General features: G+C 34.8%; 2 protein-coding genes across 3 annotated transcripts; both read left to right on the top strand.

Moving 5' to 3' along the window:
• Nucleotides 1–7,831: 7,831 nt before the first annotated feature.
• Nucleotides 7,832–12,393, top strand: LOC109003627 (farnesyl pyrophosphate synthase 1-like). The gene is made up of 12 exons (XM_018981852.2): nt 7,832–7,980; nt 8,679–8,703; nt 9,083–9,198; nt 9,509–9,595; nt 9,686–9,802; nt 9,885–9,973; nt 10,362–10,413; nt 11,086–11,181; nt 11,319–11,363; nt 11,463–11,552; nt 11,638–11,709; nt 11,903–12,393. The coding sequence occupies exons 1-12, from the start codon at nt 7,870–7,872 to the stop codon at nt 12,029–12,031; spliced, it is 1,029 nt and encodes a 342-aa protein (XP_018837397.1). The 5' UTR covers nt 7,832–7,869; the 3' UTR covers nt 12,032–12,393.
• A 3,434-nt stretch (nt 12,394–15,827) lies between these two features.
• LOC109003628 (C2 and GRAM domain-containing protein At1g03370-like) lies at nt 15,828–23,151 on the top strand. 2 transcript variants are annotated; one of them, XM_018981856.2, is made up of 9 exons: nt 15,828–16,823; nt 17,354–18,568; nt 18,966–19,148; nt 19,313–19,596; nt 19,730–19,846; nt 20,028–20,287; nt 21,463–21,625; nt 21,968–22,262; nt 22,354–22,470. In XM_018981856.2, exons 1-9 carry the CDS (start codon nt 16,475–16,477, stop codon nt 22,362–22,364), a joined length of 2,877 nt encoding a protein of 958 aa, XP_018837401.1. In that variant the 5' UTR covers nt 15,828–16,474; the 3' UTR covers nt 22,365–22,470. The 2 variants fall into 2 exon arrangements, with proteins under 2 accessions (XP_018837401.1, XP_018837399.1); XM_018981854.2 differs by having other exon boundaries at nt 15,831–16,823; nt 21,968–22,240; nt 22,354–23,151.
• The last annotated feature ends 3,004 nt before the right edge of the window (nt 23,152–26,155 follow it).

Genomic DNA, 26,155 nt, shown 5'->3' with positions numbered 1-26,155 from the left:
ACATATGTCGATATTGTCAATGAGGAAACCACCTGAGAAACGTTCAGCCAATGTGTAGGGCATCTATGAGAGATGACTTTCTGGATTATATGTATAGGGCATTGTCCTCAGTCCTCACTGACAAAAATATATGTAGGGGCTAATTAGGATTCTCTTGGATTATAAGATTTGTTTTTGTTTTTCTATAATTCAAATTTCTACAGTACTTATTCGGTCATGAATGAATCTAGATTAGGGTGAAACATAAAAAATTATGGGGACAAAAAAATTCCTTATATCAGTATATGCTTGATCTATTAAAAGGGGTAGAATCGAATTTAGCAAGTTTATGAACTATTATAAAAAACAAGAACTTCTCATTTTAAGCAATATAGGATCTCATGTACTACATATCCTTATTAGTCAATATAGGGTACCACACCTTATATGTGGATAAAATAATCTAAAAACAAGTTTCAAATATTTGACTAAGTTGGCAAATGAATTTCAAGATAACTTATCTAGCTATTACTTTTATCTAAACTAAGTCATATTCATGATAATTGAGTATAAATATGAGTCATCGTGAAGGGATACAATTTCAAAAAAGTAGTTGAGTATGAGTAAATTTTCTTATAGAGAAAAGAAACAAGTAATCCGATTTCAAAACTATGATGCTTGTCTTGTCTCTTATGAATTCTTAGAAACCTAGCTTTCAATATTACTTGCAAGAAATCAAACAACATCCAAACATGTCTCTTTCAACATTTGTATTTACCTCAACTATACATTATTTTTGTTATTTTGTTTTGTTGATGTTAGGTATGTAAGTAGGAACCTTTGAACACTAATTCATCATCTAGTAGCACTAAGGCCTGGTTTGGATAGAAAGATGCTTCAATCTCATCTCATATTAATAACCAAACGCTACAAACAAAAACACTTTTTAATTTCAAATCTTTAACTTTTTTATCTAATTATTACAATTTTCCTAAACTTCCAAACAAAACACAAAAAATAATTCAATTTTTCCAAATCACAAAATAAAAATTATATTAAAAATTATATTCTAACAATATTTTAATTTTATAATATTTTTATTCAATTTTTTTCTCTTATTTTTCAAAACTTCATAAAATATTTTAACTCAAATCATTTCCAACTCATCTCATTTCAATTCAAATATCTCACTACTATTTATAAATCATTTCAACTCATCGATCTCATCTCAATTTACTATTCAAACAATGACTAAAATTACAATTAATAAACTATATATACCCCACTAGAGATATATACACAAGTAGGTCCCGGTCTCGATCGAGGTAGTCACCTGTCGCAATCTATATACATAGCATGTACTTCTAAATATAAACTTGGCATTGTGGCTAATATACGATAGATCATGTAGACATAAAAACTGTATAATTTCACATTATTTATTTTAGGAAATGTATTATATATAATTTAACACTATATATTTGGATAGATCCATATATTAATTCTAGAATGGTTCAAAATTAAAAGCAGGTTAATCGAGTTGGCCGTCTTCATGTGATAGATTATCATAATACTTAATTACGATTATATCAAATAAATTGAATTATGAAAGAAGATATCTTAACCATTTAATTTGAACCTTATAAATTAGGATGAACTTAGTCTGATGTATATTAATCTAAATAAAGATTAATGGCATTGTATTAAATTTCGGGAGCAACTAATTATAATTCGTGGAAGCAGCCCATGTATGCATATATGGCCATGTCAATTAAATTACAACCAACTTTTTGGTTGAAATTGCAAATCTCTCCCCACCTCACCCTTCTGATCAAAGACTCTAGGGTTCGTTTGGATAGTGAGATGAGATGAGTTGAATAAAATATCGTTAGAATATTATTATTATTTTGATATTTGAACAAGTTGAATTATTTATTATATTTTATATAGAAATTTAGAAAAATTGTAATGATGAGATGAGATAGGTTGAGAGTGTTTTTGTATCCAAACATGGCAGGCTAGGGGTGTAACCGGTCCGGTCCGGTCCGGTTTTGGATAAAATCTAGGACCGAACCGGTATGTACCGGTTTTATATTTTTCAAAACCGATTACGCACCGGTTACCCTCCTAAACCGGTACTTCCGGTTTTACCGGTTTCCGGTCCGGTCCGGTCCGGTTTTCCGGTTTTTTAAAAATATAAATTTCACAATTTGTCATTAAAAATTTGTTTATAAAAAAAAAAAATTGATTTAAAAAAAACTGTTTTATACTTTTATTAATATATTAGACTATATAATAGTATTAATATTAGACTATTAGTATAGTTATAAGTTATATATTAGTATTAGTTATAAACTTTTAGTGATTTAGTATTAACATTTTATGTAATAATTTATAAATTATAATAAGAAATTATTTCATATATGAATATATATGTTATATATAAAATTTCACATAAAAATTTATAATTATACATTATATATAAAACTTATATATATTAATATTTAATATATATAAAATATTTTGTATAAAACTTATATATAAAAATATTATTTTTTATTTTTTTTAATCAACCGGTCCGGTCCGGTTCGGTCCGGTCCAAAAAATTCCGGAACCGGAACCGGACCGGAACCGGCCGGTTTTTACGTTTTAAAAACCGGTTCCGGACCGGACCGGTTCAAAACCGGTAAAACCGGTCCGGTTCGGTCCGGTCCGATCCGGTTTTCCGGTTTGAGTTTACACCCCTAATGGCAGCTCATGGGATCGATGATCATTAACACACAGATGAAGAACTTTTACATTAAACAGAAACAATATCCAAGAAAATGAAATAAAATTTGTTTTGTTCTACTACTCAATAGCCATAACTATTTTTTAAAACACTTATACAACGATATTACTTCGCTATAAATAATTTTTTTTAGTAAAATATACAGAGATAATGATCTTCAAAATAGAGAAGAAAGAAGAGTAAGGAAAACTAACCTGCCCCATACGTGGGCAATATTACGTTCATTTATATAGAAATTACAAAGGAATGACAAGGAGGAACAACTATGTACAACTAATCTACCAACTGTATAATCTACTATACATGGTAAGTAATGTATACAATAAATGACAGGTAAGAGATGAAATCATGTAGAGAAATTAGAGGAGGAGGAGATCACGGTAGCAAGCCCGAGAGCATTAAGGAGTTTTGTTTGCAAGACTTGTCTCTTCATCCCCCCTCAAGCTCAAGGTGGGACCGGACCGATGAGGAGCTTGTTACGATTTAGAATGAACTTGGGAGCACATAGTGGCTTTGTAAAAATATCAGCAACTTGATTTGGACCAGAAATATGTGCAAGAGAGAGTGTACCATGAGCAATCTGTTCACGAACAAAATAAAAATCGATTTAGATATGTTTTGTCCGATGGTGAAAAACATAATTTTTGGCCATGTTGATTGCATCGATGTTATCGCAATACAATGTAGGAGTAGAAGTTGGATACCCAATGCTCAGAAGGAGATTTAGGAACCACATGAGTTCAACTATGATTGTAGTGAGCACACGATATTCAGTTTCAGCTGTTGAATGCAAGACAATAGCTTGTTTCTTGGCTCTCCAAGATAACAAGTTATCACCCATGAAGATAGCAAATTTAATGGTGGAACGACGATCATCCTTGGATCTAGCCCAATCGGCGTCACGACTCACAATAGTGAGTGAAATGGGTGTCTCGGGAATGTTGCATGAATTGACAAATATGATGAATGACATAGGAAATATCAAGATGAGTTAGGGTAAGATATTGAAGAGAGCCTACAAGTTGTCAAAAAATTGTCGGATCAGATAGAAGAACACCATTAGTAGCTGTTAATGAAGTCCTAGAAGCCATCGACGTTGACACAGGTTTAGTACCATCTAAACCAAATTTCTAGAGCAGAGAAAGCAAGTAACGTGTTTGAGTAAGGGTGATGGTGGAATCATCACGAGCAACTTGAAGGCCTAAAAAATAATGAAACCAAGTCCTTCATGTTAAAGGCGGAGGATAAATGGGAAATGAACTTACCAATGTGAGAAGTAGAGCTCCCAATTATGATGATATCGTCAATGTAAATCAATAGTAACAGAAAATTAGGACCATTGAGAAGATAGAAGAGGGACTGATCATAGGGACACCTTTAACCCATTTGTTGAATGTAGGTACTAAATTTCATATACCATGTTCGGGGAGCCGGCTTCAAACCATATAATGCTTTCTGAAGTTAGCAAACATAATCCGGGTGAGAGGTATTCTCAAAACCAGGTAACTGAGATAGGTAGATGTGTTCTTGTAAATCACCATAGAGAAAAACATTCCTAACATCAAGTTGTTTGAGAGCCAGATAATGCCAAAGTAAATATTAATCTAATAGTGATGGACTTAACTATGGGACTAAAAGTTTCATCACAGTCCAAGCATGGAGTTGAGTAAAACCACAAGCTACAAGGCGGGCTTTATACCGTTCAAGAGAACCATCGGCTCTAGTTTTAATTTTAAATACCCATTTGCTATTGACAAGATTCATGTCTAGATATCGGGGCACCAGAGTTCACATCCTGTTTGCATGAAGCATATCAATTTCTTTTTGCATGGCCTGCTTCCATTTTGGATCACGGAGTGCTTGTTTATATGTTCTATGTTCTTTTGGTTGAGTAGCTAAGTCAGCTACAAGACTTTTGGTTGAGTAGCTAAGGAAGGCAGATTGTGAGAGCATCACAGAGTCTTGTTTGCAAGACTTGTCTCTTCAAGTAGTTCATGTGGAAGAGAATCAAATTCCATTAATGAAAAATTGAAGAGAGGAGTTGAGATATTATGGAACCTATGTGCTCAACCCAATAGATTAAGTTAATGGGTTTGTGCCTGATCATTATGTCAACCATAACAAGGAGACTTAGGTGTAGTTCGGATAGAGATTTTTGCATCTCATCTCATCTCATTGCATCTTATCTCAATATCCAAATACCACAAATATAAATACTTTTTAATTCTAAATTTTTAACTTTTTTGTCTAATCATTACCTAATTATTATAACTTTTCCAAACTTTTCATACAAAACACAAAAAATAATTCAATTTTTTCAAATCTAAAATAAAAATTATATTAAAAAATTATATTATAACAATATGTTAACTATATAATATTTTTATTCAATATTTTCTCTCTCATTTATCAAAACTTCATAAAACATTTTAACTCAAAATCATTTTTAACCCATCTCATCTCAACTCAAATATTTCACTACTATTCACAAACCATCTTATCTTAACTCATTGTCCAAATCGGAAAGATTTATATTTTCTCATACGTGTATCCTTATCTTTTTGAATAAGCAAGATAATATTCTTGTCAAGCTAAAAGGTAGTACAACAGTGAGATGCGAAAACCCTAACAAATACCCTAAAAATTAAGCAAAAAATAAAAACCAACATTAACAAGGTAATGCTAAAAAAGGCCGATCCCGTATTTCTAGGGTGAAGCCAAGAATCCATCACCTCGTAGAATATTTTTTAGAGAAATCTTGTAATGGATTGATATGAATTGTACTTTGAAAGATCCCAATTGAGATAAAATAATGTAGAACAACCAAACCATGTTATTGAAATGAAGAGCATGGAACTCCGGAAAAAGTAATGCACAAAAGGTGGCGGAGTCTTGGAGGAGTTCGACGGCGGGTGTTGATCAAAACAAGATTCCAATTAGAGCGGGGGTGGTGGAACATGATGGCCACGGTGATTTCAATGGTGCGGGCATGGATGATGATGGGTCATGGGTGACCATCTAGTTTAGATTTATGACACGTTTGGATATTTAAAATATCTCAGAATATCTATAAATGATAAAGAAATAGTTTGAGTTAAGATATTTTATTAAGTTTTAAGAAATGATGAAGAAAAAGTTGAATAAAAATATTATAAAATTAAAAATTGTTTGAATATAACTTTTTAATATAAATTTTGTTTTAAGATTTGAAAAAGTTGTATTATTTTTTCTTTTTTATATTTTGTTTGAGAGTTTGAGAAAATTGTAATGAATAATAAATAGATAAAAAACTGAGGATTTAAAATCAAAAAGTATTTTTTATTTGATTAATATTTAAAAAAAGAAATATTCAAAAATATTTGTATTTCCAAACACACTAGCTCCCAAGTCTATGTAAATATAAGCAAAAAGTCTACCAAAGCAAATGAAAAATTAGACTATAGTTAGTCAAAGGAGGCTTAGTATAGATTAAGAAACACTCTCAACCGATCTCATTTCATTTCATTTCAATATTACAATTTTTACAAATTTTTACATAAAATACAATAAATAATTAAATTTTTTCAAATATCAAAACAATAATAATATTAAAAAATAATATTCTAATAATATTTTATTTAACTTTTAATTTCTATCTTAACTCACTATCCAAAATGGAAAGTTGAGATGAGATGACTCTAGATAGTGAGATGAGATGAGATGACTTTTGATGAAAGTTGAAAATTGAATAAAATATTATTTTATAATATTATTATTGTTTTAAGATTTAAAAAAGTGGAGTTATTTATTATATTTTATATAGAAATTTAAAAAAATTATAATGATGAAATGAGATGAGATAAAATCGTTTTTGTATAAAAACAGGACCTAATTATTTAAAAGATAGAGAAATAATATTTATAATTATAAAACTTTAAAGTACCGCATATACTTTTTAAAAAAATGAAAAAATATAAATCCACATAAAAAAAAAATTAATATTTTAATAATAAACTTTACTCTTTAGATTACGCAGTACTTCAAAGCCTCCAAGCTTACACATTTTTTTGAGATTAGCTGTATGACTTTGAACGAACGAACGAACGAGCCGTGTGAAATGGGGGTTCCTGCAATTCAAAAGCTTTGAATTTTGATGGCTGCTTTGAATTTTGATCCTCTGTTTGACTTTTCTCCTACTTCAATGCCCTCCCTCCCTCATTACAAACCTAGCAGACTAATATCAACCGTAGGATTGGAGATTGTTCAGCTGGACTCTGATCGACCAGATTGTAGCTCCATCGGTCAACATTAACAACGTGGTCCGCGTGTGAAAGTGAACAAATTTCATGCCCGAAACACAATGCTGATGGAAAAAACAAGAGAAGAATCAATTAAATAGCTCCACGTGTCATTGTCCTTTCTTTTGTCCTTTTGATATTTTCAAAGTACAGCAAACCGGTCTACGTGAGTAGCATCCTTTTCGCCTTTATTCCCTTGTGCCCTCAACCTATTAAACTACAATACTGCCATTTTTTCATAGATATAGTATCAACTGTGCATCACATTTTTTCATTGATATATTTTGATTGTAAAGAAATTATATATAAAAAAAAATTTTATAAATTGACTGTATGGTCTGATTTAAAAAAAAAAAAATTAAAATCAGATTAATTTTGATCGATTTTAAAAAACATAAAATTGATACTAAAACGAACCAAATTCGGTATTGGATGAATTCAATTCGGTCCGATCCGGTACGGTTTATTGATTCATTAATTTTTTTTTACATTCCTAATAAAAATGATATTTTATGGCTCATCATTTTTCTCATCATTAATTACGTTAATTGAGCTTTATATCTTAATTGTTTTAATTAAAGGCTATTGATTCGTGCAGCCGTCGATCCATCACCATGAATAAATTAGGTAAAGCTAAAAAGAAATAAAAAAATAAAAAAGAAATTAGGTAAAGGGTCTACAAAATATTCTTAATAAATAATGGCAACCTTCGAAATTTATATGAACTCTTGTCCCAATTATAATTCTGTTCTGAAGTTCATTCCTGTTATAAAACCACCAGCACTCTTCACTGCTCTCTGTGAAAGCTCTGCGTGGGTGTCAATGGCGGATCTGAAGTCAGCCTTTCTGAACGTATACTCCGTCCTGAAATCGGAGCTCCTTGAAGACCCTGCTTTCGAATGGACCGATGATTCTCGGCAATGGGTTGAGCGGGTACGTCGAATTTTCCATCTCATTTTGCTTTCTCATCCTTCCAGCTTTTCGTAATGCTCTGTCGCATTAGTGCTGAAGAATTTAAGCTTTTTTTTGGTTCGGATTGGTTGTTTACTCTGATTATTTGATTGCTATTGTCCTTTTAGCTTCTCTACGTTTCTTGTTTCCAAACATAAAGGCCGAATAACTAATACAAGAAAGACTAAGTAGACTTTTATCCTACGAAAGAATGAAAAAGAGATCAGGCTGACAGAGTCAGAGGTTATAGATTTTCTCTCCCATAAAAAGAATGGAAAACTGTGAAATGGTTAAGCTGTGTTCAGTGATTATTGTACAGCTAGTTTTTTGTTTTCATTGGAGCTCCGCTTTCATGAAGATTCCACTTTACTGTTATTATGGTGGTTAAACTTAAAAACCATACAAAATCTGTTCTGAAGGTAGTCGTAGTCTCGTAGACAAAGATGCACCCAATGAAAGCTAAAGAGTTCTAAAAAAAAAAAAAAATCGTGGGATTTTATAATCATTCCTAATAAGAAACTTTCTATTTGTGGATTTCATTTAAAATTATATCTAATTTCACAGTTTCACATGATTAAACTCTCTTTCTTGAGAGTGAGTGCGGGTGCACGAGTCAGATCATAAATTTATGTGGCTTCTTGTTGGTTTCCTGACCATCTTGTTAATTCTCTCTATTTCAGATGCTGGACTACAATGTGCCTGGAGGTAAGAATTTTGAGCATATCTGTAAATTTGTTGAACAGTTTTCTATGTATTTCTATGTAAATTGGTCTTGTTTGTTTTCACAATCATTCTCATCTCATCTAATCATTACAATTTTTACAAATTGTTATACAAAATAAAATAAACAATTCAACTTTTTCAAATCTCAAAACAAAAATAATATTAAAAAATATATTCTAACAATATTTTATTCAATTTTCAACTTTTATCTCATCTCATCTCATCTCATCTGTGAAAACAAACGAGGCTCAAGTGTTTCTTAAACTTACCATGAAAGGAAATTAAATGGAAGTGAAATAAGAAAACACTTTGTTTTTTTCAAGAAACAGACTAAGATCTGTGGATTATACTTATCTTTCAGGGAAGTTAAACAGGGGGTTGTCTGTTATTGACAGCTACAAACTGCTGAAAGAAGGAAAGGAATTAACTGAAGATGAATTTTTCCTTGCTAGTGCTCTTGGTTGGTGTATCGAATGGGTATGTCAATCTAAAACCTCTCCTAGTCAAAGGTTCTTTATGTAGATGAATCACTAAGGCCTGGCTTGGTTACACAAACCAAACCATCTTATATCATATCATCATTACAACTTTTTCAAAAAATATAATAAATAATTCAATTTTTTTAAATCTCAAAACAAAAATAATATTAAGAAATTATATTCTAATAATGTTTTATTCAACTTTTAACGTTTATCTCATCTCATCTCATTTCATATGTGTAATTGTTTCAGCATTCTTCAGGTACATTACGTAGTAACTAATCATTTAGTGACAATAACATTTGCAGCTTCAAGCATATTTTCTTGTTCTCGACGACATTATGGATAGCTCTCACACACGGCGTGGTCAACCTTGCTGGTACAGAGTGCCAAAGGTTTGTGCCAACAGTACTGAACATGCTCTGGCTTCTTGTGGTTGTCATAATAGGTGAAGAAGATTAACTTGGGTTATTGGTATGTTCTAGGTTGGTCTGATTGCTACAAATGATGGGGTTCTTCTTCGAAACCATATCTCCAGGATTCTTAGGAAACACTTCAGGAACAAACGCTACTATGTAGATCTGCTCGATTTGTTTAACGAGGTAATAGACATTTACAGATTTCCTTTGTTGGTTCTCATTTAATTGTTATGCTAAAATTTCAGTTATCTTGTACTTTACATAGGTGGAATTTCAGACCGCTTCAGGACAGATGATAGATTTGATTACTACTATTGAAGGAGAAAAAGATCTGTCCAAATACACTTTGTCACTGTGAGTTTAAATTATGAAAGATCCGCTAAGAAAATGATGTCTGCATCTTTTTGCTCAAGATAAATAACTTACCCAGATGAAACTTCTAAGCCATCCATACTATGCACACTGATTTCTGCCTCAGCAAGGGAGTCGCTAAGCCTGGTTTATCCTATCAAATAAGTCATTAAGCCTGGTTTAGATTTCCACAAGAAAACTAAACATGAAATCTGTGAAGAAAGTCTCCATGTCATGCATGATATTGACAAATTTCATATTAGGAATTGATGCTTTTCATTACAGTGACAGATCCATCTGTCTTGCTTTAGACAGCATAATCATAATTGCAAGTCCTGTGATTTGTTTTGTATGTATAATTTTGTTACTAACTGATTGACCTGTGATGCAGTCACCGCCGCATCGTTCAGTACAAGACTGCCTATTACTCATTTTACCTTTCGGTGGGTATAATTACTTATTGCGATGAAAGCACATATTGCAACATGCATTAACTGGATTATTAGTGATCTTCCTTCATTGTTGAGTTTTCTTTGAAGACATAATAATTATTAAATCACCACTTGTCCCAAAGGTTTAAACTAATGTGAAGAGATAAATTTAATTATTTAATTACATATTCTAATACTCTCTCTCATGTGTGGGCCACGTTCATCAATAAGTAGGCCCAATGCGTAAAATATTTAATTAATAGGATGAAGTGTGGAGTTAGTGTTTGAACTCATGACCTCTACTTTAATACCATGTTAAATCATAACTTATCCCAAAAACTTAAACTAATGGAAAGAGGTAAATTTAATAGTTCGCATCTCTGTGCCCGTTTTGACATTGCCTGTCTTATCCCCATATACCTTGTATCTGATGTTCAATATAACACTAGCTCCTTGTTCCTCTGCATGTTGACTTCTATGACCTTTTCGCAAAGCAACATTGACTAAATATTTGATGTCTTCGAAAAACATGTCGTTACCATTTTGTGTTTTGGTGTAGTAACTATATCATAGTACTATACTCTTGCAATGACATCTGATACTTAGGTCTTAACTTGTTCTTGCGCATTAAAAGGTTGCCATTTGGTTGACGACTTGCTGTTTAAATTCCATGAATCTACTCAGGTTGCATGTGCATTGGTTATGTCTGGTGAGAATCTGGACAACCATATTGATGTGAAGAAAATTCTTGTTGAAATGGGGGTCTACTTTCAAGTACAGGTAAATTGTTGATAAGCATATACAAATTGTAGTTTGGCTTTTCTCTCCAGAGCATTTGTTGGAAACTTAGAAATAACATTTCTTTTTGCTCAGATGAACCTCTCTTGTCAATCTCAATTCTTTTCTTCTATTTGTAGGATGATTATTTAGATTGCTTTGGAGATCCTGAAACAATTGGCAAGGTGAGACTCAGAATGATGTGTTTATTCATATTTTTATTTAATTGAACTCCCGGTCCATTCGCTTAATTCGTGGTTTACTTGGGTCCTTTCTGCCATCAGATCGGAACAGACATTGAAGATTTCAAGTGTTCTTGGTTGGTGGTAAAAGCATTGGAGCTAAGCAACGAGGAACAAAAGAAAATGCTACATGTAAGAGGGAACTTTCCTTATACCTTTTGTCTTCCTTTCCTTATCAACATTGAGATTGACTTGGTCTTTGAATGTTTGTTTCCAGGAGAACTACGGGAAACCAGACCCAGCCAATGTCGCAAAAGTGAAGGCTCTCTACAAAGAGCTTGATCTTCAGGTACCTCTTAAAGTAACTCCTTAAAATATACAACTAAATCATTAAAGGGTAACAAAAATATGTTTTTGCTTGCTTTTCTCGTATCCAGGAACTCAATCTTACTCATTGGATTATTTATTTTAATCTATGGTGTTTGATCATTAAATTTTTTGTTTGTCCATGATCTTTATTTTCTCTAATCCCAACTTGATAGGGTGTATTTGCTGAGTACGAGCGCAAGAGCTACGAGAAGTTGACAGCCTCTATTGAAGCTCATCCGAGCAAAGCAGTTCAGGCAGTGTTGAAGTCATTCTTGGGTAAAATATACCAGAGGCAAAAATAGAGTCGGTTGAGAGAAAGAAAGGTTGGAAGATGCATGCCAGAATGGTCTCAGCCTTTCATACTGATTTGTATCTCTATGTTTCCCATTAAAAGGGATTAATAATCTCTTTGCATTATATTCTTGTAAACAATTTTCTTGCTGCTGGTTTTGCTTAGTTTGGTTACCACTTCCAAATAAACATCTATGATTTTTGTATTTTCAATTAATATTAGCCATCAGTGAATGCCTTAAATACCAACCTCACCTTAGCATTTGGTTTTTTGAGCCTTTACAATCAATGCCTCTATGTAGCTGAGTGAGGTTGACTGCTTTAGGACATCGTTTATGTACTTTGTACCCAGAAAGGAAAGGTAATCACTTCATTTTTCTTCTTCTTTGGGACTTGGGACATTTTGCACCTGACCAGTTCTTCAAGAGGATTGCTACGTCCACAAATGAATTATTCAAAAATAATCTTATAAATTGATGTGACTTTATCTGATCTGTTAGATTTATTTTATAATAAAAATAACTGTGATTAATGGGACTTGGCAATTAATTGAAAACTACTTTATGATTCATTGGCCTCACAAATGTTGTATACAAAATCATCACCAAGATTATGGCCAACCGTTTCAAAGCCACATTGAGTAATATCATCTCTCCATTGCAAACAGCATTTGTTCCTGAAAGGTACATAAAAGAAAACACAATAATTGCTCATGAGTTATTTCATCATCTAAAAAAAAAAAGGGAGAAAAAATGATTAATGGCCATAAAGTTGGATATGGAAAACGCTTTTGATCAAATGGAATGGAATTTCCTTTTCATGGTAGTGAAGCAGTTGGGCTACAGCATAGTTTGGATCGATCTGGTAAAAGAATGTATCACAACAGCAACTTTTTCTGTATTAATAAACGGTTCTCCCAGAGGGTTTTTTAATGCACAAAGGGAATTAAGACAAGGAGACCCAATATTGCCTTTCTTATTCATACTGGTTACAGAAACATTATCAAGAATCCTCTTAAAAATAGAAGCACAGGGTACAATGGAAGGAGTCAAAATTAGTAGAAACGGTCCTTCAGTTTCTCATCTTCTTTTTGAGGATGATACGATTATTTTTGCAAAAGCAACATAAAGAAGTGCAAAAACAATATCAGAGAGTCTTGAAAAATATCAGTAGTGGTCAGGCCAAAAAGTTAACATGCAGAAATCCTCTATCTTCATCACAAGAAATACTAGCCAAGTAGCAAAACCTACAATCAAACAATGGCTACCATACAAAGCGGCTTCGGAAAAAATGAAATATCTGGGTCTTCCAACTTCATTTACCATAAAGAAAAAGGATGATTACCAAGAAATGCTAAGTAAGGTGGAAAGAAAGCTAGAAGGATGGAAACTTAAGCTGCTCTCCCAAGTGGGAAGAACAATGTTGATAAGAACGGTTGCAAGCACCATCCCAACTTACTTCATGGCTTCATACAAAATTCTCAAGTCAGTATGCAAGGCACTTGATACAAGCTTTAAAAATTTCTGGTAGGGCTTCCTTAAAGACAAACATCACAACTTAACTCACAAATATTGGAAGTCTATATGTCAGCCAAAAGCTATTGGAGGTCTTGGAATTAGACAAATGGCAAACATGAACCAAGCAATGCTAGCAAAAACGGGATGAGAGATGAGCAAATGACAAGATAGTCTCTGGTATGCAATATTATCAGCAAAATATCTTAATAACACAGATTTCTGGCAAACAAATCCAAAACCGATAGACTCAAGCCTATGGAAAGGAATGTTACAAACAAGAGACACTCAAAAAAGGAAGGTGCTACCAAATCAATCATGTAGGCTCGATTAATATATGGACACAACCATGGATTCTCATTATGAACAACTTCAAGCCCAAGCCATTACAAGGAATGGAAGAGGCACATCCACAATTAACAGTTGCAGATCTCCTTACAGATGTTCCCAGATCATGGAATACTCAAAAAAAAGCAAGAGCTGTTTGACGAAGAAAGCATAACTGAAATACTAAAAATACCCCTGCCTTCCTTCTCTCAGGGCCAAGACAAAATAATCTAGATCCCAAGTAACTCAGGTGAATTCTCTGTTAAAACAGCTTACCAAATGGTAATTAACAATCAGGAGACAGTTTCACAATTTCCCACTCTAAACATCTACAAAAGTATATGGAAATTGAAAATTCATGATCGACATAAGCTATTGCTTTGGAAGCTTCAATGGAATATACTACCTACCAGATCAAGAATCAAAGAAGCTATTCAATAAATTCCAATTGAAGAATGTCTCATATGCAACCAAGAAGAAGAAACACCACTTCATGTTTTCTTAAAATGCCCAGTTGCCAGAATTATGTGGTATCAAAGCTCATGGCCACTAAAGCTAGAAACCTTGCCAATTCAATCCATATCAGACCAGATAAAAATGATCATTTCCCCAACAAAAGAATTGAGATTGAGCGAAGAAGAAGCACATCATTTCTAATTATTTACTGTGATAATCCTGGATTTCATCTGGAAGCAAAGAAACAAAATACTGCACAAACACACTTCCTTCTCTATTGAATCAGCAACAACCCAGTTAAACAGAATATACCAAGAGTACAAAACAGCATGGCAAGAAAGAAAACCAAGACAAGTAGAAAGTTGGAAGACTCTTCTTGAAAACTTCCAGAGCTTCTCATTTGATGCAGCTGTCAGAGATTCTTTCTTAGTAGCCTCAGTAGTCTGCAGAGATAATAGAGGAAAAATTTTGAAAACTCAAACAGAAAAACTCCTCACTTCCAATCCCTTAGTAGCTGAAGCTAAGGCAACTCTTCTAGCCACAAAAATGGCATTCCAAAGGCAGCAAGAAATGGTAATCTTGGAAGGTGACTCGAAGCTGGTAATAGAAGCCATTGATAACAAAGAAACTGTCCCTCACTGGAACATTAAACCTATAATTGAAAACATCAAACATATCTCTACTTCTCAAAGGTATTGGAAATTTGTAAAAATTCATCGATGTGTGCACTTTGTAGCGTAATGGGCAGCAACCAATCTCGTTTTTGGTTGCATACCTTCTGATTTATTATCTAGATGTTTGTTATTTCTTGATAGTAGAAAAGATCTATCCTAAATTCTGTATCATTATTATTATTATTTTATAATAATAAAAAAAAAAGACATACTTAACTAGTCAATTCACTTTTCTTTTCTCTCTGTTTAATTCATTATATCAGTAATTGAAAAGGTTGCATTTAAGCAGCTTTATAATAAGATTATAAATATAAATATAAATTAGAACATAATGAACCAAAAAAAGGGAACTAGTTAATATGAGAAAAAAAAAGGATTTATTATATTAGTTTTTTTTTTTTTTTGTGCTGAATAAAAAAAGGTAAGAGGGATTATATTAGTTAAGAGAAATATTTTAATCATAAAATGATTATATAAAAATAAAATTTTAAATTAGCCTAATTTAATATAGTAAGTTAAATTATAGAGTTATTTTTATTATAAAATAGACCTAATGAATTATATGAAATCATATCAATTTATTAATTTATTTTTATAAAATTTCTTTTACGTTTACGGAGTCAAGCACCCTCTACTATCATGTGCGGTAGAAGTTTGATGATGCTCCCTTTTCATATCTTCTCTCACTCAGCTTAAATTACTAAAAAAACAAAGGTTTGAAGATGATTGCAGCACAGAGATCTTATGATATTATGAATTAGGAAGTGAGTTAGTTTCATCCTAATTAATTCAGAGGATTATAATAAGATTTTGCTGAATCCTATGAGATTCAAGTGGGATTTGACAAATACATTAAAGAAAAAAAGAGTTGAAGCATGAACTAATCATTAACGTGGAATTAATGTTTGATTCCAATGCCAAATCCCGGATTCCCAATGATTTAACCAAACGTAGTACGAACAGAGCTAAGAAAGTCAAGAATTCCAACATACAACTGAGGGACGGACTGGGAAAGCAGAGTAAAGTTGCAGAGCTTTCTACAAGTTCAATCCCTCTCTCTTCCAGAACTCATCCACTTTGGGTGGTCCAAAGTTTTCTCTATACTCTCTGCAAGTCCAATTATCTTTGCTGGTTTCTTGGGTTTTTCATCCCAAATTTTCTGTTATTTGTTCCTGAAATCTTCATTTTGGTTCAATTAATTGTTATATTCACTTTCAAATTGTTAGTATAAGAGATTTGAATATATTTAAATCTCTTATACGAACACAAATCAACGCCAGTTTTAATGATCAGACTCGACGATTTTCGCAGCAATACGCGCAAAAATACTACAATTTTTCCTAACAGTTTCCATCTTTTTAGAGTCTGCTTTTGAGTTTTAGCCCTTAACGAAGAAAACTCAAATCCTACATTAACCCATATAATCTCTCTTACCCGTAGCAAGTCCATAGATTTTCTTCTTGATCTTACATACAAAAAGGGAATGAATCTTTCGGTGCGTGTAATCGAGGCACGGAATTTGCCGGCAATGGACCTGAACGGGTTCAGTGATCCGTACGTGTGGTTACAGCTAGGGAAGCAGAAGGTAAGGACCAAAGTGGTGAAGAAGAGCTTGAATCCCCAGTGGGGCGAGGAATTCGGTTTCCAGGTCGACAACTTGAATGAGGAGCTACTCTTCTCCGTTTTGGACGAAGACAAGTACACCAACGACGACTTTGTTGGGCAGCTCAAGATGCCGGTTTCCCGGATCTTTGAGTCCGAAGACAAGTGGCTTGGTCCTGCTTGGCATTCTCTGCAACCAAAGAGTGAGAGATCCAAGAACAAGGACTGTGGTAATGCTTCATTTTTTTTGCTAATTCGTGTGTTTTAAGTTCTTCTCTTTCTTCTTGTATTTATATTGCTATGTTTGTGGTAATGCTATTTCCCACGTTTGTTTAGTTTTGTCCCTAATTGGGTGCTTGAGTTTTTCCTTTCTTCTTGTAAGTAAGTTGCCATGCTTGTCTTAAAGCTGAGTTTGGCTATTTGTGGAGTTTGTGAGCTTATTTAACATCACAAAATTTTTATTCAAAAGCTCCCATTAGGGTAGGAAGCAAAACCCCTGTATAATATAGAGCATTGGAGTATAGGTGCTTCCGTTATGTGTTTTCCTGTTTTTGTTGAGGAAGTTTTAGTTGCATCACTGATATTGTCCTGAATATGATAATTTCCTTCTGTGGTTTTGAGTTAACAATTTGGATTCCGTTAGTTAATTTTCTGTGCCTATTGTACTTTGTTCTATCTTAATGGTTGTGTATTCTAGTAGCCTGTGGGTGGTCGTTTATTTACTTGAAGAAATTGTAATTTTCATGATATTTTCCTACAGGTGAAATTCTTCTCACAATATATTTCCCTCAAAACAATTCATCCTTGGATTTGAATGGTAGTGGTGTTCATGGGTTGCAAGGGAGAAAGCATGCAGATGAAACAATTGAATCGTCTTCCAGTGGCCCACTTGACTCACCTTCTTCATTGAGAGTAGAAGAAATTGCATCCTCTATGGAAGACAAGTCTTGTATGCAGAACTCCATTGCCGACAGAATTGCTCAGATTTTTAACAAACATTCGGACACAGCTGCTTTGGCATTGAAGCCACCTGAAACTTCTGGACCTGAGGTTTATGAGAACAAGTCTGAGGATATGTCTTCTTCTGATACGTTTGAAGAATTGATGAGGAAAATGGAGTCGAGGGATCAGGGAAATGAAATTCCCAAAAATTTACCTGGAGGAGTGGTTCTTGACCAATTGTATCAGATTCCACCTCCAGACCTGAACTCTCTACTATTTTCACCTGATTCAAGGTTTTACAAATTATTAGCAGGCCTGCAGGGTTCTACAGAACTGCAATTAGGACCTTGGAAATTTGAAAATGTTGAGAGTTTGAAAAGAGTAGTTACTTACATTAAGGCTGCAACTAAAGTAATCAAGGCTGTCAAAGCCACTGAGGAGCAAATGTATCTGAAAGCTGATGGGAAGCTTTTTGCTGTTTTGGCAAGCGTGAGCACTCCCGATATCATGTATGGACGCAACTTTAAGGCAGAAGTGCTCTACTGCATTACACCTGGGCCTGAGCTTCTGTCAGGAGAACAATCTTCCCATTTGATAGTATCCTGGCGAATGAATTTTCTACAAGGCACCATGATGAAGGGAATAATAGAAAATGGAGCCCGTCAAGGTATAAAGGAGAGCTTTGAGCAGTATGCCAGTTTATTATCTGAAAGTGTTAATCCAGTTGGCTCTAAGGCACTTGGGTCGAATAAGGAACAGGTTTTGGCATCACTGCAGGTGAAATCCCCGTCAGATTGGAAGCTAGCTGTTCAGCATTTTGCTAATTTTACCGTAGTTTCTTCAATTTGTATGGGATTGTATGTGCTTGTCCACATCTGGATGGCTAGACCCAGCACAAGTCAAGGGCTCGAGTTCTTTTGGCTTGACTTGCCAGATTCAATTTCTGAGTTCATAGTCTGCAGTGTTGTGGTTCTTCAAGGTGAACGGCTACTGAGGATGATTTTGCGTTTCATGCAGGCCAGAGTAAAGAAAGGTAGTATAACCTGAGACAGTTGCCTTTTTCACTTAGAAACAACAGGTTTTTGTCCCTTAAGCGCATCACTCCTCTCTCTCCAGATGAGTCTCTGAGGTGGTTGTATTGTCAGTCTTTACTAAAAGTTCATGTTTCTTCAATAATATTTTAAGTTAATTTCAACTTGAAGCAGAGAGCTGAATGCTTTTTTTTTTTTGGGTTTCCATTTCAGTTGTGCTGCTGTCATTTCTGCATTTTTAATTATTCCATTTCCATTGTGAAGTTCTTTGAATTGCAGGCCTCTGCTGTGTCTCAACTGCCTAAACCGTTTTAATTATTCTCTTGCATCTGTATCTCTCTATGCCATTGTTTCTTTTTGGATTTGATTTGATTTGATTTGGTGTGTATCCAATAATAGGCAGTAATCATGGAATCAAGGCGCAAGGAGATGGCTGGTTTCTAACTGTTGCCTTGGTTGAAGGAATTAATATAGCAGCTGTTGATTCAAGTGGGTCCTCTGATCCATATGTGGTGTTTACTTGTAAAGGGAAAACTAGAACCAGCTCAGTCAAGTTTAAAAAATCTGATCCTCAATGGAATGGTGACTATTTTTTCCTTCTTCATCCGTTCTTTTTAGGCCGTTAAATGTTATATTCTGTTACATCACTGATCTTACAGTTGTTGGATTGTATTTGTCTAAACAAAATTTGAATCTGAATTTTAACCTGATTGTTTTTCTTCTTGTGACCACGTTCCTTTTTGCAGAAATATTTGAATTTGATGCTATGGATGAGCTTCCTTCTGTCCTGGACGTGGAGGTTTATGATTTTGATGGATCTTTTGATGAAATTGCATCTCTGGGACATGCCGAAATCAATTTTCTGAAATATAATAAATCAGATCTAGCTGATTTGTGGATTCCTCTTCAAGGAAAGTTAGCTCAGGCATGTCGGTCCAAGCTTCACTTAAGAGTTTTCTTGGACAATAGTAGAGGTGGCAATGTTGTTAGAGAGTATCTGAGTAAGATGGAGAAAATGGTGGGGAAGAAGGTACATGGCCAATTATACTTCGGAGATCCACATTGCTATCTGCTGATTTGTTTGTTTATTTGTTATGTTATTTTAAGCCATGCACTTGGTTTGTCTACTTCTGTTGTTATTAACTTAACTAATCCTTTTGTAGATGAATGTGCGGTCTCCTCAAACAAATTTAGCCTTTCAAAAACTCTTTGGGCTTCCACCAGAGGAGTTTCTCATTAATGAGTTTACCTGTCATCTGAAACGGAAAATGCCCCTGCAGGTGCTGTTGCCATGGTTGAATCATGCTTAAAAGTTTTATGGCTTCACACTTTCTTTAAAACTATTTTAATTTTTAAGCTGTAGTTAGAGAAATTAAATGCTGACATTCTTGCCTTCCATGAATTTAACTCATGTGTGCTTCCAAAGTTATATCCCATCAACTTGCAGTTGTTTCTGTGCAGGGTCGCTTATTTCTATCAGCAAGAATAATTGGGTTTCATACAAATTTATTTGGACACAAGACTAAATTCTTTTTCCTCTGGGAGGATATAGAAGATATCCAGATTGTTCCACCTACTCTATCATCAATGGGCAATCCAATTATTGACATGACTCTCCGGCCAGGCAGAGGTATGGATGCCCAGCATGGGGCAAAGACAAAAGAAGAAGGCAGGCTGAAGTTCCGTTTCCAGTCCTTCGTGTCCTTCAATATAGCACATAGGTAGTTAAATAAAAGAGCACCGTATATTATAACATGTTAAATCTTTAAGTTAAAGGTGGAGTTCTTATTTTTTCTTTAGCTCTATAATTTTATTTTGTTCGATTATATCTCTTTTTTGGTCTTTTATGGCCTTTTGTATTGGGTTCAAGCACCTTAAACTTGACCTATCTTTTTTTTTCTTTGCACTTGCACGCTACTTGGTGTATGCTGCACATTACTTGACCATTCTTAATGATTTTGTGCCATATTACTGTCATATTTGTGCTTCCTGTAAGTTCTCCCATGCCTTCATTAAGGGTACAGTCTTTTCTTTTTCTTTTTTAATCAATCCAGCAGCAAAGGTAAGCTAATGCTTCTGAGATATGCATTATGGGACTTACTTGTACCTGTTTTGATGATTTCTGTTTATTTTGGATTTATTTTAAATATATTATTGTCTACTTCAGCTCACTTTGATTCACTCAATCTGTCAGCTTCCTAGTAAATATTTTTTTTTATTGATTTTATATTTCTGCTTGCTTATTTTCCTGGGTGAGTGGTTGCTGCTGTACCAGAGAGCATGTAATATACTTTTATTTTAATGAAAGGAAAAGAGTTATGTTTTTTTCCACCTAAAAAAAGGTTGTGATTGTCTTCGTTGTATAGCTCCCTGATAGTTTTCTTGTCTTTTTGTTTTTTGTTTTTTTTTGGGTTAGGCCATGATGGTCTGTTCAATTCCAGACTTATTTGTATGTGCATGTTATTCCCAATTGCCACAATTTTGTACTAGAGCTTTCTTGTATACCCATTTGACATAAATTCCCTTGCATTTGATGGGCATACTGTTGATCGCCATGATTAGGAACCACTTTCTTCATCTTGCTCTATTATGTGGGACATTTGCAGTAAAGTTAGATACCAGAAGATGCATGTTTAAAACAATCTGCACCCTTTTTCTCTTGTTAGAATATTCTTTATATCATTTCTGAAGTCATGCTTATACTGTGCCGATCGATATCCTTTCATTGTCTTGAAATGGTGAAAAAAACCACTTAAACACTAATTAATGCACGCCTAATTAGTAATGATGCTGTGTAGCAACAACAGAATAGCGTCTGGAAGGAAAAGAAACAAAAAAAGAATATTAGAAAAATTGGACCTCCTGTTTTGACTTAACATTTGATGGTGCCCAATAGGACAATTATGGCTCTATGGAAAGCAAGATCTTTGAGTCCTGAGCAGAAGGTGCAAATAATTGAAGAATCTGAAGCGAAAAGCATCCAAACTGATGAGAGTAGCTCCTTAAGCCTTGATGATGTCAGCATGTCTGAGGTTTATGCATCTGCTCTCTCTGTTCCTGTAAGCTCTCTCTCTCTCTCTCTTTCTCTCTCTCCCCCCCTACATATCTTTATAACCATTTGATAAAGATGCGTTGAAACGTGGTTCCTTAGGAACATATCTCTTGTTATTTTGCTTTATCAATTTCCTATCCCGTGCCTCAGGACAAGAAATTGGAACTTTTCAATTTCTATTAGAGATTATATGTGTGTGTGTGTGTAGAGGTGTGGGTGTGTGAGTAGTTATGTGTGCGCATATAACCCCTTGCATATCACATTTTTTCTTCTTTTTCATTTTGTTCTTCAATATTATATCTGTCTTTCTTTACCACTGACCATCAATTTTGTCTTTTGGTGATTTCAGGTTAGTTTCTTTATGGAGGTGTTCAGCGGGGGAATATTGGATCATCGAGTGATGGAGAAGGCTGGTTGTCTTAACTACTTTTGCACCCCATGGGAATTGGAAAAAGGTGATGTCTACGAGAGGCACATACATTACAAATTTGATAAAAATATTTCCTGTTATAGAGGAGAGGTGACAAGTACTCAGCGAAGGTCGACTCTTTCTGATAAGAATGGATGGCTTGTTGAGGAGGTTATGACACACCATGGAATTCCACTTGGTGACAATTTCAACGTATGGTGTATGACTGCTCAATGTACCATTGCAATCATTTTTCATGTTCAGCTTATTTTTTGCTTACTTTATTGGCTAGGCAGGATTGACCTGTGTCTTCTCTTCTTTTGCAGCTTCATCTTAGATACCAAATTGAGGATTTACCCCCCAAAACAAAGTGTTGTATGGTGCGGGTATTTTTTGGAATTGCATGGCTGAAAAGCACTAAAAATCAGAAAAGCATTACAAAGGACATCCTGAAAACTATGCAAGATCGCCTGAAGACGATCTTCTGCGTGGTTGAGAGGGAATTTGCAGCTAGATAGTGGATGGAGTTACTGCATTTTGTACGTCAAGATACAGACTTTGATTGGAGAGAGCCGATATTCCTATATCATCATCTTTTTTCAGTACTATATGCTCTCCATTTTTTATTCGTCCAAAGCTGAAGCTAGACTTCATGATAAGTCCTAATCTTCCCCAGCCAAAGTGCCTTCTAAGTTGATTTCCTGTTAGTGCAGCAAGTTTTGTATCCTCGACAACACGGATCGATTGGAGTTCGTTTTACATGTCTAATAGAATGACTCTCCAATCTCCATTGCTCCTCTGTAAGTAATCATTTAGAAGTAGATTGGCAGAAGAATCTCAAATGACGTACAAATTTTATTAGTACAGAATTGGGGTTTGTCATTACTAACTTCTTGAATTAGTTGTGGAAATAGATATAGGACTGTTGTTGGTAGCCTCATCTCATGTATATACAAATTATGTTGTATCTATGTGGTAGTACTGCAGAATGGTTGGCATGCTATATGATGTTTTTGTTGCGTGCAAGTGCTCTCTTAGCTGTTTGCTACGGCTTTAGTGCTGGACAAAGGATACAAGCATCGTTATCCTACAACTCTGTAAATATTCATAGAAATTAAGCTTGAGTTTAAATGTCTTACTTTTATTTATTTATTTATTTATTTTATATCTGTATGAACATAATTTTTTTTTTATAGGTAATCAAAGATTTTGTATTCATAGAAATAGACAAAACTAGATACACAGGAAGTATACACGAAAAAAGCCTAGCTAGAGGTTACAAAAGAAAGAAGAAAATCATGAACACCAAGTCCATTACAAACTATAGCTCCTGCCCAAAAGAACAATGACTTAAAAAAGAAAACTTTAAGCTCCTCCAATTTTCTCTCTTGATCATCGAAACATCAAGCATTTCTCAAATACACCAACACAAGCATATTAAGATCAATCTCCAAATTTCCGCTACCTGAGAATCACCGTATAGACCTCTCCAACTTGCGAGGAAATCCACCAATCTGCAAGACATAACCCAAGACAATCCAACTCTTGAGAAAAAAACATCCCATATAACCTTGGCCACCTTGCAATGTAAAAGCAAATGATCAATTGACTCCTCATGCTTCTTACACATACAATACCAATCTAGGACAATATTCCGTCGTTTTCTCAAATTATCAGTAGTGAGAATCTTGTCTAAAGATGTTGTCCAGACAAAGAAAACTGCTTTTGAGGGAGCTTTCGTTTTTCATATGCTCTTCCACAGAAACATAGACAATCCGGAGTTCGTGAGCTTTTGATAAAAAGAACTGATAGAGAAAATACCTTTCTTTGAATGATTCCAAAGCAACTTGTCTCCGGTGCCCCTGGAATACTTGCGAAATATAATGTCGCAAAGAACTTTGTAATAGACTCCACCTCCCAATTATGAACTGCCTTAATGAAGTTAATATTACATTGAGGGATGCCGTTTTAAAGGACTAGCAAATCGGCAATCGATGCCTCCTTTACTCTAGCAAGCGCAAAGATGGCAGAGAAGGTATCTCATAGACAAAAATTATCACACCATATATCAAACCAAAAAGAGACACGCGAACCATCGCCTACAATAAAATGTTCATGTCCACGGAAGGACCCCCAAAGGCTCCTAATATTTTTCCACAAACCCACTCCATGAGTGCCTTGTATCTCATTTGAGCACCATCCTCCCCAAGCTTCCCCAAACTGTGAGTCTATAACAGACTTCCATAAGGCCTCCCTTTCATTTTGGTGCCTCCACAACCACTTACCCAACAGAGCTTGATTAAATTTCATCAAGTGGCGAATCCCCAACCCTCCCCCAGAAATTGGGGTACAAACTGTTGACCAATTAACCAGGTGGAATTTGAACTCATCCCCAAATCCACTCCATAAAAAATCCATTTGTAGCTTCTCAATGCGGTTAGCCACCTTAGTGGGAAGTGAGAACAAAGATAGAAAATAAGTGGGTAAGTTTGAAAGAGTGCTTTTAATCAAAGTCAACCTACTGCATTTTGACAAGTAAAGCCTCTTCCAAGCTACCAATCTATGCTACACCCTTTCAACTACATCATTTTAAATCCTTATAAATTTAAAAGAAGCACCCAATGGTAAGCCAAGGTACTTCATAGAAAGCGAAGATATCTTGCATTCCAAGGTAATAGCTAAAATCTTCACATTGGAGACAGCCCCCACTGGCACTATTTCCGACTTTGCAAGGTTGATACTCAAACTTGACACAACAGCAAAACAAAGGAGTACCGCCCTCAAGGCATGCACTTGTCCAAGGTGTGCACCACAAAAGATAAGCGTGTCATTAGGAAATAACAAGTGAGAAATGTTGAGATCGCCATTCCCCACCGAGAAACCATGCAGTAACCCATCGCCTACCAGACCCTCAATCATCTTGTTAAGAGCTTCTATGACAAATAAAAAAAGTATAGGAGAAAAGGATCTCCTTGTCTCAGGCCACGAGAGGAGTTGAAGAAACCCACCGGTGATCCATTTACCAAGATAGAGAAACGAGCTAAAGAGATACAAAATTCTACCAATTTCTATCATTTCTCTCCAAAACCACATCTTCCAAGTATGTAAAGAATGAAACTCTAGTTGACATGATCATATGCTTTCTCCATGACTAACTTGCAAAGTAGCTCGGGTTTTCTAGACTTTAATCTACCATCCAAGACTTCATTTGCAATAAGTACCGAGTCAAGAATTTGTCTACCTTTGACAAAAGCATTTTGCGGCTTCAAGATTAGTTTTTCTACTACTGAGCTTAATCTATTTGCTAACACTTTGGAAAAAATCTTGTACATCTCATTCATAAGACTAATGGGGCGATAGTTTCTCACATCTCGAGACCACCTTTTTAGGAATGAGGGCTAAAAATGTGGCATTGAGACTCTTTTCAAATCTAGTATTAGAATGAAATTCAAGAAATACTTACATAATATCTTCCTTGACCTCCTCCCAACAAGCTTGAAAGAAACTCAATGTAAACCCATCCGGACCAAGAACCTTATCACTTGCCATACCTCTAATAATATTACCCACTTCATCTTCTGTAAATAGCCTTTCTAATCACCTTGCACTATGCTGGTCTAATGCTGAAAAAGACAAACCATCCACTCTTGGTCTCCAATTGTGCTATTCAGTTAAAAGTTGTTGATAGTATAGTTCAATGTGGTTTTTTATTACCATCTGATCCGAAGAAGCAGTCCCATCTACCATCAGTCCATCAATAGCATTGTTCCTCCTGTGAGAGTTCGCCATCCTCTGGAAGAATTTCGTGCATTTGTCCCCCCTCGCTAAGCTAAAGTACCTTTGACTTCTGTCTCCAGGAGATTTCCTCCATCAAAGTAACCCTTTCAAGATCAACAACTACTTAATTCTTGTGGATTTTATCAAGTTCTGAAATGGTTCTGGCCTTCTCCTTACCTTCCAGACCCTGTAGTTCCTCCATAAGAGAGTGCTTCTGTTCAAGCACATTGTCAAAAACTTGTTCATTCTATTGCTCCAGGTCCTGTTTCAGCGCTTTTGACTTTTTTGACATAATAAAGCTTGGAGAGCCTTGAAAACTATAGGAAGTCCACCATTATCTGACCCTGTCAA

This window comes from Juglans regia, chromosome 4 (genome assembly GCF_001411555.2).
Source record: "Juglans regia cultivar Chandler chromosome 4, Walnut 2.0, whole genome shotgun sequence".
NCBI lineage: Eukaryota > Viridiplantae > Streptophyta > Magnoliopsida > Fagales > Juglandaceae > Juglans > Juglans regia.
Note: the sequence above shows the minus strand (reverse complement) of the source record. Positions and strands in the feature narration are given on the sequence as shown.

Bases quoted from the DNA above. Each gene is read 5' to 3' on its own strand.
- LOC109003627 (XM_018981852.2), top strand. From the start codon at position 7,870: ATGGCGGATCTGAAGTCAGCCTTTCTGAACGTATACTCCGTCCTGAAA. The intron at 7,981-8,678 runs GTACGTCGAATT...TCTCTATTTCAG, and splicing joins CTCGGCAATGGGTTGAGCGG to ATGCTGGACTACAATGTGCC. The intron at 11,553-11,637 runs GTAAGAGGGAAC...GTTTGTTTCCAG, and splicing joins AACAAAAGAAAATGCTACAT to GAGAACTACGGGAAACCAGA.
- LOC109003628 (XM_018981854.2), top strand. From the start codon at position 16,475: ATGAATCTTTCGGTGCGTGTAATCGAGGCACGGAATTTGCCGGCAATG. The intron at 19,847-20,027 runs GTGCTGTTGCCA...GTTTCTGTGCAG, and splicing joins AACGGAAAATGCCCCTGCAG to GGTCGCTTATTTCTATCAGC. The intron at 21,626-21,967 runs GTAAGCTCTCTC...TGGTGATTTCAG, and splicing joins CATCTGCTCTCTCTGTTCCT to GTTAGTTTCTTTATGGAGGT.